Consider the following 19081-nt stretch of genomic DNA (forward strand, 5'->3'; position numbering starts at 1 on the left):
CTTTGAAGAACAAGCAATTACAGTTAAGATTTATTGATTTCATAATTCCACTTAGAGAACTAAATTTAAAATAAACGAACACCAAGAAAGTTCAGTATTCTATGAAGAGGATGTTTAAATAATCTGACTACCTGATATCTCTATGCACTATTCATAGTGAAAGGATTTGTTAAACTCAAAACGTGAGGTACCATCTTCTGAAAGTAATTCTGAGTCAAACAAGAAGCTGAAATGGTTAGTTATGAAGACTGACACTAAAACTGCTGTGAAAAATAGAAAAAAAATAATAAGAAAACTTGCTACAGGTGCATCAGTCTGAAAGAAGAGCTGCTGATGTACCTTGATGTATGAGGGCTTGGCTTACCATGGAACTTCAAATCCCATAGACTGTTTCTTTCCAGACACTGTCATTTTGGCAATTTTTGGCACAATTTCAGATTCCATTCTGGCTGACTGGGAATCCCTTGTTTTTCCTAGTAATAGACAAAAAGTAAGTTTGAACTTAAGGTTGTGACTAACAGGTGTTAAATATAAAGTTTAACAAGTCCCATTACTTCTCTCTGACCCAACAATACCAGTCCTTCATGACCAACTCTCACATTTCAGTGTCTTATGGGAATATATTACATAATTAATCAAAATAATCTACAGTTAGATCTATTGTGAAAATCTCACATTTATCTCCAAGCATTCACATGACACCTACACTATGCAAGAGCTTTAGTAGAAGCAGCTCTGCAGAATGCCAGAAGCATTTCATGCAACACGAGATAAAGAAATAGTTTGCAGCCACTCACTAGATGATTAGATTAATTCTTCTTTAGAGTTTTTCTTTTGCCTTAATAGTGCTAACATTGTAAAGCAAAAAAATATATCCAATTGAGGGAATGCTAGCAGCAACACCGGCTATGTGTGGGCCATAATGCCTTGCCTGAAACCTGAAAACAGAGTTGTCTCGTACTGAATTACAATCAAGAAGCCAAGCAATATTCCATAGCTAGCTAATTTCAAGGTTATTTAGAAATAATTACCAGAATTTAGTAACTTAATTACTTAAAGGTATTAACTTTTACCATAACTTAAATGAAAACACAATTAAAGTTCATTCTTAGTTTTGTGAAACTAGTTGCACAACTAATAGCACTACAGTGCTATTAGTTTCTTATCAAGCTGTAAAAAAAAAGATAAATTATTTACTCTGCAGAGGAGGGGTTTATATAAAATAAGTAAACTAGACATTTTCTTTGCACAGTTCCCTTATTATTATTTTAGGATCCCTTTTTCCTTCAAGGAAAAAAACTTCCTGTATTACAGCATTTGTGACAGCTGCTGCACATTGTGTTCTGAAGGATGTTACACACATGACAAAGCAAAAAAATAACCCAAATTCAGAATTAAGCTGCAATTTTTAAACATGCTTTACCTAGTGTATCTGAAAACTAGAAAAACACCACTACTCTTCCGGTATTGGACCAATTTGGATACTCAAGAGTCAAGTGAATACCAAGTTACTCTTTCAAGTATTTTAGACACACTACTTTAGGATGAAGTGTTGCAGCCATTTGGCCCTACTCATTTATGTTAATGCTGCGCTTTCTTCTAAAGCACAACGGCTACACCTTTAAACCACAAGATCAAATTGGTTTGTAGGTTACATAAATGATTGCGGTCAAGACTGCTGAAGATTTCAGGCAAGGAAGCAGAATACCACAGACATGTCTACAACAGCAAACCAAAAAAGCAAACAATCACAATACAGATGGAGACATTCTTATTTATCTGATGACTTGGTCTTCATCTCCCTCATTTGTCTTATCTGCTGATACTCATTTTATTTATATGCCACCTGCAGATCTCTGCAAGAAGTAGTCTGTATGTGGTTTATGAATTGTTGCATACAAATAAGAAACAAAATTGAGAGAAATAAAGGCAACAACAGAAAGCATGGCTTACAAGAATCTCGAATCATGTACCTAATAAATACAAACATTCAGAATATAAAATTCTCACTGGACAGGGACTATTAGTTAAGCACAAAGATTGTGTTTCATCTTCAAGCTCTTAAATAGATGGCTTACTGCATTTTTTTAATAAGGAAACACTTCAGTTACAGTAAAAATTACATTACTTCTGTTGCCCAATTGGTATGATATTTTCTGCATCAATTCTAACCATTTTCAAGCAGACATCATTTTCAACTGACAAGTAAACATGAATGCTTTACATGTCATTTGAAAGCTGAATTCTCAGAAAACACCATGTTTGAAATCTGGATACAAGGAACTAATAATTACAAATAGCACAATTAAATTGAAATTAGATTAGTTGAAAGAAAAGACAAAAATTAGTATTATATAACTTGAAAATAACATGCAATCTATTAGTCAGAAAGTCAAAGGTTTTACAAAACATCTTTTCTAATCAATTCCAAAATTAAGCTTCACTCTGTACAAACAATGCTGCAATGTTTGACACAGACTTGAAGTTAAATTGCACAAGGAGACTTAACACATTCAACAAATGGAGTATTTGAGAAAGAAAAAAACCCTTAAAACTAGAATTTAGGAAACACTACAAGTTGAAAGAAGATACAAAACTAAAATCACAAAGAACAAGAGAAAGTAAAATAATAGTCCATTAAAGCTGACAGTTTGGCTAGTTCTTTATTTATATATACTTCAGTTTTATAAGTACCAATAACAATAATAAATAATTATATAAATAAATAAATACTAAAGCATAGGTGGAGCAAGGAAGCAGACTGGGATCATATAAAGACAAATCAAACCATAGAAATAATCCAAGAATGGCGACATTCATACAGATGAAAAGGCAAGGCAAGAATTATTAGTAACACTACTGATAGAAGCATCAAATACAATTTTCAGCCTTCAATGTTTTTATAACCAAGTACAATAAAATCAAGCAGAACATTTGAGATAAGGACCAAGTCTGTCTTTTATGCATTGCAGGCGCCATTAAAGATTAATAATTATGGCTTCATTACAAAGGACAGAAGGCTGGGAAAGGAGTATACTTTACTATCTAATCTATAGGGAACCGGAGAAAACTGTATGATAAATTCTTATCTGCTCTAGCAGGCAAAGCAAAAGCTATTTGGCACTTAACAGATTGCATGCAAATCCTTAAATTGCACCTTGGAACTAAAAGGAAGTCAATGCACAAAGCTGATACAATTCTTAAAACACTTCTTAATCTAAAAGCAGGGTACCCTATGGCAGCTGAAGCATACTACAAACCCAGAAAAAACACAGAAATAGTAATCCCAATCTGATTAGGACAAGAGCAGCTGTGGAAAATCAACTTCTGAAGGGAAAGGATTACAAGGGTATACAGATTTTTACCAAGAAGGCCTTCATAAAGTTTTTCATATCCACTGCCATTTGGACATTCTCAAACACAGACCTAGGTAATTCAATGGCAGTACATTTCCTAAATCAAGAATACAGATAAAATAAAAACAGACACATCTTTCACAAACTTCAAAAGAAGTCCCAATACCTTGTTACATTTCACTACTCTAAGCATTGCAAGAAATAAATCTAAGTGTGTATCCTGACAAGTAAATGCACTGATTGACAAAACACTAGGAAAATGTAAAAAAATTCTTTCCACAGAAACACATAGTATACATTTATAAATAATAAAAATTAAAACTGAAAAAAGTAAAATCTTAAAGGCTCATCAGTATGATAGTTCTCACAATTCAGAGTGTTCAGAACCCCAAACTTCTAGCCTATTTTAAGCAAAGTAGCTTCCAGAGAGCTATTTGGTACTTAGACTGCACTGAGATCAGAGTACCTAGACTAAAGCACACTGTAGCTACAAGTCAAACACTACTACAAAACTAAGTGTATTGATGAACCTTGTCTCAGTATTAAACTGGGATCAGCCTAACACCAAAGGGAACAGACAGACCTGCATTGCCATTACTCCAGTACAACTGCAGTGCATGACACTTTGACAAAGTTCTCTTCTATTATTCTTGGCTGTGTTTTTACCTTTCCTGTGATTGCCATTTGGTCTTCTGACTTAACAGACTCACAAGTCTGTTAAGACTTACTCAAAAAGTATTACTAATTACACCTGACATAACTTCAAAATTGTTAGCAAGAGAACCCCAAAATCTGATGGCACAATAAACTACCTGCAGGCTGATAAATATAGATGATGATGATGACACACACAAATACATATGGAAGAAGAAGTAAAACATTGGGACAGTCTTTAAAAATTAACACAGTCTCTCCAGATGTTCAGGATGGAATAGTAGAAGTATATAGATTTAGTCAACCACCTTCCTTTACTGTGAGCAACTCCCTCTGGATTTCTTTTCTAAAATAGTTTGTAAGCAGTACCTGTAGAAGACCTGTACAAACAAATCAAAACATTACTCTGGCTACATTATCAAACATAACAGGCTTGATAAGTCCTTTTCTCAATTTTGATTCATATATATACTTAACACTGAAAGTAACAGGAAGGTAAAAATTAATCTTTTCTCTAATTCTTTTGGAGGTATGGAAGGTTTCAATAAATGGAAGAGTTGATTGACAGTCTAGTCTGTCCCTAGGTATTTTAGAAGTGAATGAAAAGAGCCACTCTCTCAAGAAAGACACATTGATACCAAATTTCCATATTTGGAAAAATGCACACTAGCACTGGGTATTTAAATCCACACTGACTTTGCTCAGATGACCGTGTCTTTCTAACAGCAGAAACAAAATGCCACTGCTTTTAACTCCTATTCACAGAAGTTTCTCCTCCCTAGTAGTCTTTCACTCATCAAACTCTAAATTGGTTCTCTACACTCAATTAAGCCCACTGCACAGAGAAGCCTGTTTCTGATACAATGAACCAGAATGTTTCATGTGCCTGAATTCAGCTTGAAAAACAAAGATAAATTTCAAGTCAGGCATGTCTCAAGCCTATGCTTTTTCAGGTGGCAATCCCATTTAAATAAATCCATGTCTACTCACAAACCAACTACTAGTGGTATATAAGCACTGGCAAGGGATCACACCTCCAAGGGAATTATGTTCCAATTAACTGTAGGCAGCTTGCAGATAGTTTTTCACTTGATTTTGGCATTTTTATTCGTTATACTGTTTCTTCACTTTTCAAAACTGGATATGCACTTGAAGGCAGCTGCATACTATTTCAATTTTGAATGGGGCTGAGGATCTTACATTTAACAGACACTTGACAGACAGAATAAAGTTACTTAACCAGGTCCTCCTAATGCTGTCTAAACGAGCACTGCCATAAAAAAACACACATGCAACACCATGCTTTCTAATCTACAAGATACGGTTTGCATCCTTTCCTCTGCTACAGACTTTCTATATAACCACAAACAAGTCACTTACACCTCTGTCTGCTCATTATACAGCAATAGCCACCAATTACATAAAAGAAAACAGGGCACTGGTGTTGTGCACGATGTCATGAGCTGGATGCACGTGTCATGAGAAGACACCGTTCTGTCTGAAAAGCAGAATTAATAACCAAGACGCCTCTCAAAATAATACACTTCCCTTCCTATATGCTCTGCTATGATTTTAAACTAATTTTAATTGTGAAAATATTTCAAATATGGACTACACATAAGTGAGTCAACCAGATGCAGACACCCACACAATTACACACAATTTCATGCTCAGAACCATGTATCACCTGTTTGTTCACATATATCTGGGTTTATATTAATATCTAATAAATCCATCCTGCCACATAACCCACCTGAAAAACTTCAAACATTTTTCTATTTATGCCACAAACCTCATGAGCTTTAAGCCTTTAATTTTTATTTTTATTTTTAATTTGCCTTAAAAACAGTAGAATTTTATTTTTACCTCTTCAAATGTCAAAGCACATGGGAAAAAATAACAAAGAAATATCAAAACTTCTCAAATTAGAGATATGCTACTGAAAATAATTTGTTTTGGTTTCAAAATTAAACTGAATTATTTGACACTCATGAATTCTACAAAATGCTGTAGGATATAGTGGCAACTTGCAGTTTAGTTAAGTTTGCACTGGGATGCAGTACACTATCATCAGTGGCACTGGCACTGTATATTAGTACTATCACCATATCACAACTCTGAGAACACAAGCAGAAGTCCAAGACTCTCAACAATGTACCACCTGTACATAATATGACTATGGAACTCAGAACATCCTAGATTTCCTAAATTTAGACAGCTTCCTAACCTTTAAAACATTCTGCCTACACATAATTTTCTGCGCATCATCCCTATAGGTCATCAAGTCTTTTGATGCAACAGCAGTGACAAAGTCTGCGTGCGTGACAACTTCAACTTACAGAATTCCTTCCACATGCAAACTTTAGTACTTAAATTAAGTGTTCAAAACAGCCACTTTTAGAAAACCGTATAACATTATGTTGCTATGAACTGCATCATACAAGTGGATGCTACTGAACATCCACAGCACTTCCAAAAACAATGCAAGAGTCCAAAATAATAGAAAAGACAACTTGCTAAGTCACCACCCAGTGATGAGACACAGCCATTCTAAAGATATTACTGAAAACAATTCTCCAAACAAGAATACTGAACTTTTTCTTTTTAAAAGAAAGGTTATTTCCTAATAGAAACCACAGTCAGGGGCTTTCCAGGTAACCTGGTCTCATTGTTATAACTATTACCTTCTCTGCAAAGTTTCAGAGGGTGAATATGATTTTTTTTTTTTCATGTAACTCGGAGTAGGCATTTTCACTGAAAAATGCTGAAAATAAAAATGTTCACTTGCACCTAACTACAAGAATTATTTTGGTTTGTTCTTAAGGTTTGATACAAGAGGGAAGAGAGATACAGCAGGCTCTTGAGTGGTGATATTCTGGAGTCTGTCCATCATGGACCAGTTTTCTAGGATCCACAACACACACAAACAGCACAACTAACTACCCCAAGACTGAAATTCCAGAAAAGTTTGCTTCACTACATGCAGCTGCAACAACCGGGTGCAGCCTGCTACAGCCAGCTGGCACTCCTCACCTCTCTAACTTTACTTTCAAGGTTTGCAGCTTTCAGCAAGTTGACATCTCTAGTCCAAAAAATAATTTGTTCAAGTGAGGGTCCTGCCTAGAGCTGATTTTTTTTTTTTTCTCTCTTTTTTCTTTTTTTCAGAACTTCCAAACAGGGAGAACAAACAAGCTGGAAGATAAAAGACAAAACAGAAGATTTTTGAAAATGGCACCTAAGAAAGTTTATTTGCATAAAATAAATCCTTCAAGTGATCTTTCCACATTCTGAAAACCCACCTGATTTTGTCTTAGTAAACAGTTTGCACATGCTCTTATGGTTTAAGTTTTAAAAACTAAAGCCCTGAAACACTTCATCAACATTCAGCATGCAGCTGCTACAACTGTTTTTGTCCAGGCTGCACACAACAGTGTCACCTGAACTCAAATTCTACCTCTCCTGTGGTCTCCATAGTTTCCTGCCACAGCAATAAACTGGAGGCATGAATTTGTCCTGGATAAATCATAAAAACAAACAAAACTGGAAGGCAAGAGAAGAAAACCATATAGTGAGAACTGGCAAGCAGTAAGACAGATATTATCAAGAACAGATGAAGATTAGAAGAATGAAAACCAGTCAAGCAGAGAAGATGAAATAGAGTAGAGTGACAGAGTGACCATGAAAAAAAAAAAAGACAGTGAACAAGCTCACTTGAGGAAAAACTGTGTATAAGGAGAAAGTAAGAGGCCACATACTCAATTAAAAGTTACATGCTTAACATGAACAAAGGAAGCAGAAAATGAGCAGAACTGAAAGCAAATGCAAAGTATGTCCGGAAAAGAGCAAACATGGAAAATAATAATGGCCAATTATTAGAAAAACAGGTAGGAAACTGGGAATTGCTAGATAAGGAGTTTGAAATTATCAAGTAGAAAAAATGGAACTGCAATAAAAAATGTGGAATGACATCAGGAAATAAATACTGTGTTTAAGGCACACAAACAAATTCAACAAAAAAACTGAACACAACTAAATTAGAGGATTAGAAGGACACAGACATGAATGTTAAAGCAGGTTGAAGAGGATGGAGTGGAATGTGTTATAACAAGGCAACACAAATGTATTATAACAAGGCATTTTCTTTCCTGTCTGAAACATAGCCAAAATTTTTGGAGTCTCACCATGTCTCTTGCCATCAATACTACCTCCCCAAATGAAGCCAAATGATACAGAATCCAGCAGTCAGTTACAGCTGCATTGTCTCGCTCTTCTCACCTGAAACATCTTCCTGTGAGAATTTTCTGGCCATCAGGACTTATTTAATTTACACACGGTCAAGCCTGAAAGCAGCACAAAATTAATGTTACCTATTACAACTACTTTTTCCAAGTGTCTCCTTACTGCAATCATTCCCTTGAATGGTGCACATTTCATTTAGAATATCCAATGTTGCCAGAAACACATCTCAGAGAACAGTGTATATTTTTATATAAAAGATTTTACTCATGTCTATTACAACTGGGAGCTTTCAGCATTTTCACAACTTAAAACTTGTATGTCACAATATTTGGATGCTTAAATCAACACTTCAATTTTTATGAAATTATGTTTAAGCAACACACGACAGCAAAGAAATGCACAGATTAGTTCCATATGTAGACCATTGGTACAGCCTTTCCAGAAACATGGATAATTAGTCTGGTTTGCATTCATGGTTCATCTGTTAGGGGAAAGACAGGCACTGATGCTATAGCAAAACTCTTAAGATTTCCAGTTTCACTAAGCCAACACCTCCCCTGTAAAAGAATGGGGATCTGTACAGAAAGGCAGACTGGGGGGTGGTGCGTGTTTTCCTTTCAAGAGTACCCAAACATCAGCTGTCTCCTTTTGATGTTTCCGACACGTAAAGGTCCAATAGGAGCTCAACTATCAAAACAGCAACTTTCTCATCCACCAAGTTTTTCAAAAGGATATCCCTGTGATATTTCTCATACCTACTGCTTATAGTTCAATAGACTAAAATTCAGTCCTTCACATGACCATAACTCAGCACAACTCATCCTGTAACTACTGAAACCTAATTTGTGGGAGGTGTATTGCTCTGCATTCTAGCAATGCCAACAATACCCATTCTCAATCCGTAACTGAAGCTACGATCTCCTGTAGAAATAATTTATTAGATATTTGCAGTTGTTCTGTAACAGCACCTTTACCCTCCCCCAGATACACAACCATAAGTCGTTGGTGGTGTTTTCTAACTCAACGAATTTTTCTTAAATGACTGTGAATTGTCTTTCACTGAGATTTACAAAAAGCTCAGTCTAATATTTCTGAAGTGCAACTTCCTACCATAAATGGTCATGCAAAGAGCAGAGTAAGCACTATGGGCAGGATAACCCTAAAAAGATATCCCCTTTAGCCAGTCACTTAATTGAACAGAACCCAGAGTCCATGCAAATTACCAGAATTTCTGTTAAACCTTGGCCCAAAATGAGTATGCAAAACTGAAAGTACAGTATGTACATTCTATTACAATTATATCAAATTTCCAAAAATAACAAATAGCAATTTCAGGTTTAATTCATAACTGATATTATAATGCCAGAGGATGGTGCTATTTGCACATCCTTCTGATAATTCAGAAACATCATACCCTTTACATGTTGACGTTATTTATGCAAGTACATTCCTGTTGATTGTATTGAAGGAGTGCAAGGCATTTTATAAAAAGAAAGTTTTCCTGATTCACAACTTTTATTTATGCACTAGAACTACTTCAGTATGAAACAGAAGTTTAAGAACAGTGAACATGAAAAACATAGAAACAATCTGACAGTATTTAAAGTGTAAAATCATCTTACACTTGTTCAACTTTTCCACAACCATTCTGCAAATTTTCTCAAGAAACGTAATGAGATAGCCTTTTAAAGCTGTACAAGAAAATGTATTTATTAGCCCTACACAACTGTTTAAGCTGTAAATATTTCTAGCATTTCAAGTTCCAGAAAAATGCAAAAATTTTGTGTGGTGAGAACTTCTAGGCAGGACTAGCTAAAGCCTTATTTAAATTTAGGTTCTCTGAATTCTCAACCCTCTCACTTTGGGAATGGCAATGCAGACTTTGGGAATGGCAATGCAGACTTTGGGAATGGCAATGCAGACAGCATAACGCAATGCCACAGCACAAGGCACATTTCAGAGGGGAAGACTGGCTTCAGAAGGCCAAAAGCCTAATCACATACCAAAAATTTTTCAGTTACTGAAAAAAGCAGTTCAGGGGCTTATGTGAGATGTGATTTTAAAGAAGCAAGTGTTCAACAGGTTGAGTATAGGTTAAAAGAAAAAAAAAAATCAAGGTCCAGCAGTACAGCAATTACTCATAACACTAGGTACACACAAACACCCATCCATTACTGTAAATTGAAATACAAATGCATTTAATCAAAAAAACTAGGAGTTGTTCATGAGTACAAGAGAGAAACTCACTGACTGACAGTGACTTTTGCATTTCTGCTTGCAAGGTTATGGTAATCAAACAGCAAATCCTCAGAGATGCCTCCTTTCAGTTTGTGGGTTTTTTTCCCTTAAAAAGACAAAAGAATAGACATATTCTACTTACACATTTTACAAAAAGTCAGCAAAATACTCCCATTTTGAAAGCTTTACCTGTAATGAAGATAAAGGAAGAAATAGTGTTTACTAGAATTTCATTAAAGGTAAAGAGACTAGGAGTGGAGGCATAGGATTGCCAGCAGAAATAGAACTGAATAGATAGAAGTATATTATGTGGAACAGTTTGTATTTCAAGGGGTTTTGCTTTGGTTTGATGAAACTGACTTCCTGACTGTCTTTGCCATGCCCACCACCTCCTACTCAACACAGATGGAGACATCTTCCCAAGCCAGTAGTTAGGGTACTTCTCAGGGATGTGGCAAAACTAACTACAAAGTCTTTACTATAACAGACAGAAACTGTGGATGATATGGGTATCACCCACAGCACAGTAAATGTTCAGACTCCTGATGTTTTGGGGGCTTTTTTCTTCTACTTAAGCAAGAGACAACCCTCCCACTAAAAAGCATTTCATTGTAACTACTAACCAGCTTTGGGTGTGAGCCTCAGTTCAAAACCATCTTTGTGTTCAGTATTTGCTCATATACAGAACTCAAAGCAAACCTAAGTTGCATTTTTGCTACAAATACTTAAATGCCTCTTGAATTCCACAGTCCATAGCCATAGTGGAGATCCGAACTCAAGAAGAATTGCTTCAGGGCATTGTGCTGCTTTCACTACGAAAGAAAACTGCTACAGAGGAAAGAGATACTAAGGAATAAAGATTAATAAAGTTCCAGAAATTTTCTTCTGAAACATAAATAATATTCTAAATAGTCATAATATAAAAAAATGTACTAAAGAGTATTATGGTTCACTATATTGAAAACTACAATTAGATAGAAGAACAAGAAAAAAAGTTATTGCCAACAAAAAATCTCTCTCCTATACAGTGAGAGCAAGTGTGTTATTTTAAATCCCAAAATAAAAATCATTAAAAGCCATTACTTTGACCAAATAAATTAGTCACAGTCATTTTCCAAACTGCCAAAAGACAATGTTTAGTGTTTGGGTTTCTTGATCAGGAGTAATTTTAATAAGTTGAGAACACTGACAAGGAAAAAGCTGACAGTATTAACCAGAATGGAAGTAATGATGCTGGAAGGCAGGCTCCAGTGAAGAGAAACCCAGTAAAACACAAGACTGACATTCTAACAAGCTCGCCTTCAGAAACAGCTGTGCCCTATGCAAGACTGCTAGCTCAGTGAACCCAAGAATAAGAAGTGAAATAGGAGCTAAGATGTTACACCTAATACTTGCTCTCACTTTTTAAAGCAATCTAGCAGAACAGGGCCTGCCCATATGTCCCCAGGAAAACCGGAATTTTCATTTTCAATGAATGAAATTTTCATTTTCAATGGGAATTTACATAAGATAAATATCTAACTACTGTAAACAGCTCACATTAACTAGTAATACACATGAATGATGGAAAAGGTACCTCTGATAGGTGACAGGTACCACTACAGAACTCCCAGACCTAGGAGCTGACAGGCACCTAATTACCAAAGATGTAATCAAATATGATAGAGTAGGAGAGATGGTATTTAGAGTTTTACAAAACAGAATAGCTCAAAGGTACTGCAACTTGAAAATCCTACCTCTTTTGCTATTGCAACTAATCTCTTATACAAAATCTCTTATTCCAACTAATCTAGTAATATCCAAAACTTAGGCAGCTACTGAAAATGTATAACCTTGTAAAAAGTTAAGTAATAGATTAACTGAGTTTATTTTTAAAAATTGAATCTTTAGCAGTTAAATGCATACATCTAAAAGCCACCTGAACAATTACTCTGAAGCTAAAAATAAGTGTTCAAATTTATACAATTCAGAAAGAGTAAATGTTAAAAAAACAACAAATCAGACACAAAAGGAATTAAAATACATTGATCTTTGCACATGCAAATTAGGTCAAGCTAAACACTTCACACAATCTGTTCAAAGGAAACATTCTGAGTGAACATACACCCTTTGACAGTGCTTCTTGTACTAGGATTAAACATAAAATAGTGAAGCAAAAACACTTAAGACAACAAAGAAAAGTAATTAACAAGATGCTGTTTCTCCTTTGCATTTTTTCTCCAAATAAGACTAATATCGATCAAACTACTCTTCCCCACCTTAACTGTTCCAAGATTTCTGATTAAGGGATGATGTGTCATGCTATTGATTCAATTTTGCATTACTCAACATCAACATATTGGGGGGGGGTTAAAAAAAATAACTGCAGGATCACAATTATTCCCTAGAAATTTCAGAAAAGCAAAGTAAAATTTAACACTTTTTCTTATATCAGATTCAGCCTAAAATATTTTTTTAATATTAGATTTACAAATTATTTTTATGTAGATGGGACAGTTTAAGTACTCTAGTGGCATTCAATTTAAAAAACGTAATACCAGGAGAAAACACTTAAGATTTCCTCCTTCCAACTTAATTTTTTTTTCAGTGTTCTTACATCATGAAACCAAAGGTTGTAGGTGCACCATCAATATGTTACAATATGCTCACCACCTACAATTCACTACTAGAGATTACATTTCACAATGTGCTATTATTTAGCAGAATGCTGTCCCTATTTTTTATTACTTTAAACATCTTCTCCTCTCAATACTATCTGCCACTCATGGTGAACATCAGAAGAGAAACAAAGAGAAATGAGGCTTCAAGTCAGTCATGCTCATCTTGGTAATTTGTCCACAACATAATGGGGTATGTGAAGTTGTGCTATCCCACATGTGTCTGCTCACAACTGGAAGAGACCTTGACTGCTCATAACGATGCTGGTGAACCAGTATTTTATTCTATCTTACTACTGGCATTCAAGCTCAGCTTTTCTAATATAACTAGCTACACCACCACTAGTATCTCTTGCTGACAGACTTTGCAGATATTCCTGTGCTGTTAGGGACACTTTTTTTTTTTTTGCATGTACCTCCTAAACTCGAGCAGCTCCGGTCTTTTGGAAAGAAAGAGTGCAATCTCAGTTTTGTCCTCAGCACTACACAGATGAAAACTCAATTATCACACACACAAGCCTACTCAACAGCAGCTAACTTTAAAAAAAGACAAGTAAAAACCAAATACATATACAGGAGAGGATGACCACATTCTCAAAGCCTGAGATAGAAACTCTAAGATAAAGAAGTTTGATACTACTAAGTCATACTTTACTGTCACGTAATTTTCTTCTAGTTACTTTTTGTGAAATTTTCTGTATGCCTTCACTGTAAGATCAACAGGCTTCATTCAACATCTACTTGTGCTGCTTCCTTTAATTCTAATGGAAAGCACCCTACTAATTTCCTAAATAAACAGAATTAGTTTGCCACACTGTCATCTTGTCCTGTTCATAAACAGAGTACATTTAAGGAAGGGCAGAAATGAAAAGGAAGCAATGGCTAATAAAAATGAAAAGAAAAAAAAATCCTTCAGCATTCTTTCTTATTTAAAGATCTTACTGGTAATCCAAAGAATATTTGAATGCTAGGTGTGAAACTGCTAAAGATCTCTGAATCTAACTTGCAAAACAAAATTAAGCTGCATCAATGCAGTAGGCTGATGAAAGGTACTTAATTTATCTGCAGTCCAGAACTTCCACAGTATCAAAACCAACATATTAGCAGAAAAAAATTGTATCTAACTGAGAAAAGTTCACACACCTATTACTACAAATTTAGAGACTAATCTTAAGTTATCTGAAAAGCCACAAAGTTCTCCTGGACCATTGCTGTGCAGTTTGTACAAACACCTAGATACAACAAATTACATACCAGAAACACATATTTCCCTAAGGAATATATTATGGGTGCTACCAGCAATAATGAACATTGCTAAGGATTTAGAGAACCTACCATTAATTTGGTGATTTATTTAACAGTAGGCCTTTGAGTGGCTAACTGATACAAAATCCTAGAATTAAGCTCTAACTGTACTTATCAGGGAAACGACCTTATTGAACATAGTAAAGTACAGCCTATAGTTTTAGACAAGCTTTGGAAGATTTATTAGATGCAGATCATCACCATTTCAAAATTTCATTTGAGAGCCTGAAGCAGTGCATTTCACTGTCATGACTTCAGAAGGGAACTCACATGGATTCAAGTTCATTGCTTCATGTTTTTCTCTACACATTTACAGTAGCACCTGTAAGCACATAGACAGCATCTACAATCTTGCAATAGTTTGTTTGCATACATGTTATCATAAAAATAGCATCAGAAGCATAAAATTTAAAGCACATTTTCTTAAACACATTTAAAGTGTTTAAGATCTTTGGGTAGCACTTTTTTCCTTTTTTTCAACTCAAGCACAGTTACTCTATCTTGTCTAGTGGACAAGCAAAGTTAGTCATTTTCCTGTTTATGTGGGTCAGCAATAGGGAAGAGGAAAACATTAAAAATAGGAAAATGTGATTCTAAAACCACAAAAAGTTGCAGCAGGGACTCCAACAAGGAGTACCCAAAATAACTTCAACTCATATTTTGGAATTAATTAGATACAAAATTTCCACTAAGGGTGAGCTTCTATAGGCAGTAAAAAACATAGAAAAATAACTGAAGCAACAACCAGTCAAAGCTCTTGCGTGTCTTTGACAATACAGCATCACAACTTCTGTAGACCCGAGTATTTTCCACAATAAAGTCAGCTAGTTTTCCAAGCTTTTGGCATTTTAAGCATTAATTTCTGACAGTGGACTCATGAGTTTTAATTTTAATGACCATTTCAATCATCATAAGTATAACAGAAGGGAGGAAACCGGTACTTCATATATTTGTAAGTGTTCTCGCTGAAGACTGAAAGGCTGTGAACACAGAAGTTGAGATGATGAAAAATGGGTCATATCTTGTCACCCAAGAAGAAAAGTAGTGAGTAGTTTTGTGTTTAAAGCTAGCATTTCTACACCATCCTGGCTTTTACTTTTTAACTTATTTTCTGAATTTTGCCAGTTTCCTGTTAGCACTCAAGCTCCTTTTTACCAATAGGTAATGTATTTCAGTCGGCTTCTTTTGCTCCCACTATTTTGGATTGGATATGCCACTTCTAATGTTTAGATGTCTTACTAGTTTCTAGAGCTGATATGCACTAGTTTCCAACTGTGACACACTACCATGTCAGCATTCCCAACAGCATTCCCTTGCTTTGAGTAGTCTTCTGGTACAACTTGAAGTACAACTTCAGGTAGAATTTACAATCTTTAAATTGATACACAATAGCACTACAGCAGCAGTGATACATTCATCCTTAAAACAGGATTTTTTAAAAAAATCTGACTCCAATCATACATTCCCAACAATCCAGCAATCCCATCTGAGAATTTAGTAAATTCTTCACTTTACCTTCTAAAGACACTGAGAAAACCAAGTGATAGCTGATCTTTACCGTGACCTAAATGGACTGAGATAGAACACTGTAAGAACAAGTGGAGCTACAGTTTCCCCAGGATCTCTGGTTCTTCTGGAATCCCAAAGTTCTAAAAAGGACACAATCATTTTTAGTTTCATCCAAGTTCCCTTAGCTTCCAAGCAAAACACCCAATTTTCATACATAATACAGTCAACTATGGAAATTACTTTGTATTGGTTTACACTTCATCCTAACAAATGTAAACCATACTAGTGTTAAGAGGACCATGAAGGAAAACTCAGAAAAAGCCTGGAGTGTCACTTTTTCCAGTGTAGGTGTACAGTATGTATGAGGAGAATCTCAAAAATGTATTTCAAAGGATTTTAAAAAGCTTTTCATTGCTGGTGACACATTTTTCCCTGAAATAAGCCACTTCCTTTCTAAAACCCACACAGTACCTCCGTGTCAAGATGCAGTACTTTGCAGTCTGTGTATATATTTTTCTTACCCAAAACACGGAAGTCTTAAATTCTCATTTACTTTCCATGATTTAAGATATATCATGTCAGATTTCAAACATTTCCATTGAGAAAAGAACACATTTTCTTTGTCACAGACGAAATGCATAACATATCTGAGTATAATAATGTACAACAGGTTCTCATCTCTATAGCAGACATTTGAGAATTGTAATGTTACAGAAAAGTTACCACATCCAACTGAAGTTGGGAATAAAAATTTCTTCTCAGCTACCCATGTATAAATAATGCATTTTTAAATTACCTAAATCAAAGCATCAGAGCCTAATATGATAAATGGCAGCAAAACCTGAGGAAATCTAAAGCTAATGAAAAAATATTGCACATCACCATTAAACTTCAGAAAGTTTGCTCTTCTTTGGAATTCTCCCTATAAATAAAATCCAAAAGTATCAGTTTGCCTGGTTTTGCTTGGGTTGTTTTGGTCACTGAAGGCTCCCAACTTCACTTGTCCATTAACCACAACCAGAAGTGATAAATGTTATCTGTTAAAGCCCAATAATCTGCATTCTGACACTTTGAACTAAGAAGTAACCACTATCACAATGACCAACAGCAACATAAAAAGACAGAAAACAAGTAAGTATTTGTCCATGGGAAGACAAACTCGTATCATTCTGAACCAAAACCAAAGCTTGCTGCATTCAACTGAGCAAAAAGAAACAGCTAATTACATCAAGTCACATTGTGGTGATGTTTGTGTGATTTTTTCATTTTTAACTGCTACCGATGTAAAGCAAAAATAAAGGAAGATACTTATGCAGGAGAGGCAAAAAAAAAAAAAAATTCAGAAAATGAACTGAAACATTAACAAAATGCAAAGTAAGCACCTGGCAATTTTATTTGTTCTTTTCTTGAAACTACCCACACTGTATCACCAGTTATGTCAAAATCCTAAATAAATGCAGAATTAATAAAAAGCATAAACCAAAGATACATGTCAGTGAAGAAATACCTGTTTCTCTGTTAATATCTATTAACTGCTTCTCTATAAGAAAAAGAAAGTAGCAAAGCCAAATACGTACAAACCTAGACTTAAATGTGAGACGTGCTCTATTCCTAATTATTTGGCATGTCATGAGTAAGGCTTTTCAGCTTCCTGTGCCTTGCTTTCAACTTTGACTCTCTACTGTGAAGTTTGTTTCTTATTAAATATTTATAAGAATAGACCTATTCTTGGTGCTATTCTTGAGAAATTACCACAAAACAAAATAGCCAGTGCCACCACAAAGACAGCTCAACTCTAGATTCCTTGCTGCCCCAACAACAACCAAACCAAACAGACTCAGTTTGCATCGCTTTTTATTTCCTGCAAGGACTGCACATTTACAGACATCTGACCTCTTTCTTGCTTAAGCATCACTAAAATCAAAAATCTTAATGTCATGAAGTGGTTAACAATTCCGTTAATGGTGCCTAAAATGGAATAGAACCTTGCTCAATCACCAGTATCTGTTTGTTCTGTAACACTAACACAAGCAAAAAGAAATGAAAATGTAGTTTAGCTAGAAAAAAAATGCAGAAATTAAATGAAAATGTAAATGTTTTTCACTGAGGGTACCATTTTCACATAAATACTTTTTAGAAATCTGGATTTAGGAAAGATTTCTCAGAGAACCCATAAATACCAGCTACATTTCCTGAAACAAAAATCTTTGCTTGTCTTGACTAGAGTGAGAACAACTTACCGTGTTTCAAATTGCAATATCTGAATATCACTAATACCAGAAAAAAGAGCACCTAAGAAATGCTACACATGTCAAGAACATATGCTACCAGTCAAAAAAGAGAAATCTGTATTAAGCTTTCATTCCTTCATGTTATGGATAAAAAGGACTCAAAATATCAAAATAATATCAGTCTTCATCAGCTATTACTTCCACATATTCACAAAATTACAGTACATTCTGAGTTGCAAGGCAGCCACAAGGACCAAGTCCAGTTCCTGCCCCTGCAGAACACCAACCCCAAGAGTCACACCATGTGCCCAGGAGCATCATCCAAACACCTCCTGAACTCTGTCAGGCTGGTGCTGTGAACACTTTCCTGGGGACCCTGTTCCAGTGCCTAAACACCCTCTAGGTGAAAAACCTTTTTCTTGTATCCACTTTAAACCTCCCTTGACACAACTTCAGGCCATTCGCTCAGGTCCTGTCCCTAGGTTGTCTCATCCCAGGTGTAGAATCTGACACTTGCTCTTGTTGACCTTCACTTGGTGACTGCCCAAGTCTTCAATTTACTGATGTCTCTCTATATGGCCTCTCTGCCCTCAAGGGAGTCCACAGCTCCTCCCAGTTTTCCATCATCTGTGAACTTGCTCATTATCCCTTCCAGTCCTGTGTCCAAGTCATTTACAAAGATGTTGAAGAGCACAGAGCCAAGGATTGAGCCTCACTAGAGATGCCTGAGGTCACATCACTCACTATAAACCTTTGCGCCTGATCCACGAGCCAGCAGCTCACCCATCTCATGATGTGTTTATCCAGCTGCATGCTGGACATTTTGTCCAGAAGGACCTGTGAGAGTATCTAAAGCTTTACTGAAATCCAAAAAGATTACATCAACTGGATT

The 19081-nt window shown here is 35.6% G+C and overlaps 1 protein-coding gene across 4 annotated transcripts in view; it reads right to left on the reverse strand.

The window, feature by feature from the left end:
* Positions 1-19081, reverse strand: part of HBS1L (HBS1 like translational GTPase) — a 58194-nt gene that overhangs the window by 24896 nt on the left and 14217 nt on the right. For 2 of the 4 annotated variants that reach the window (XM_041469804.1, XM_041469805.1), the window contains one exon: positions 365-473. In XM_041469804.1, the coding sequence (XP_041325738.1) occupies positions 365-473 (109 nt within the window). Of the gene's footprint in view, positions 1-364; positions 474-7043; positions 7187-8285; positions 8351-19081 lie in introns of those variants that run through there. The other 2 variants (XM_041469807.1, XM_041469808.1) reach the window with 2 other exon arrangements.

The sequence above is a fragment of the Pyrgilauda ruficollis genome, unplaced genomic scaffold (genome assembly GCF_017590135.1).
Source record: "Pyrgilauda ruficollis isolate IOZ18807 unplaced genomic scaffold, ASM1759013v1 scaffold24, whole genome shotgun sequence".
Lineage (NCBI taxonomy): Eukaryota > Metazoa > Chordata > Aves > Passeriformes > Passeridae > Pyrgilauda > Pyrgilauda ruficollis.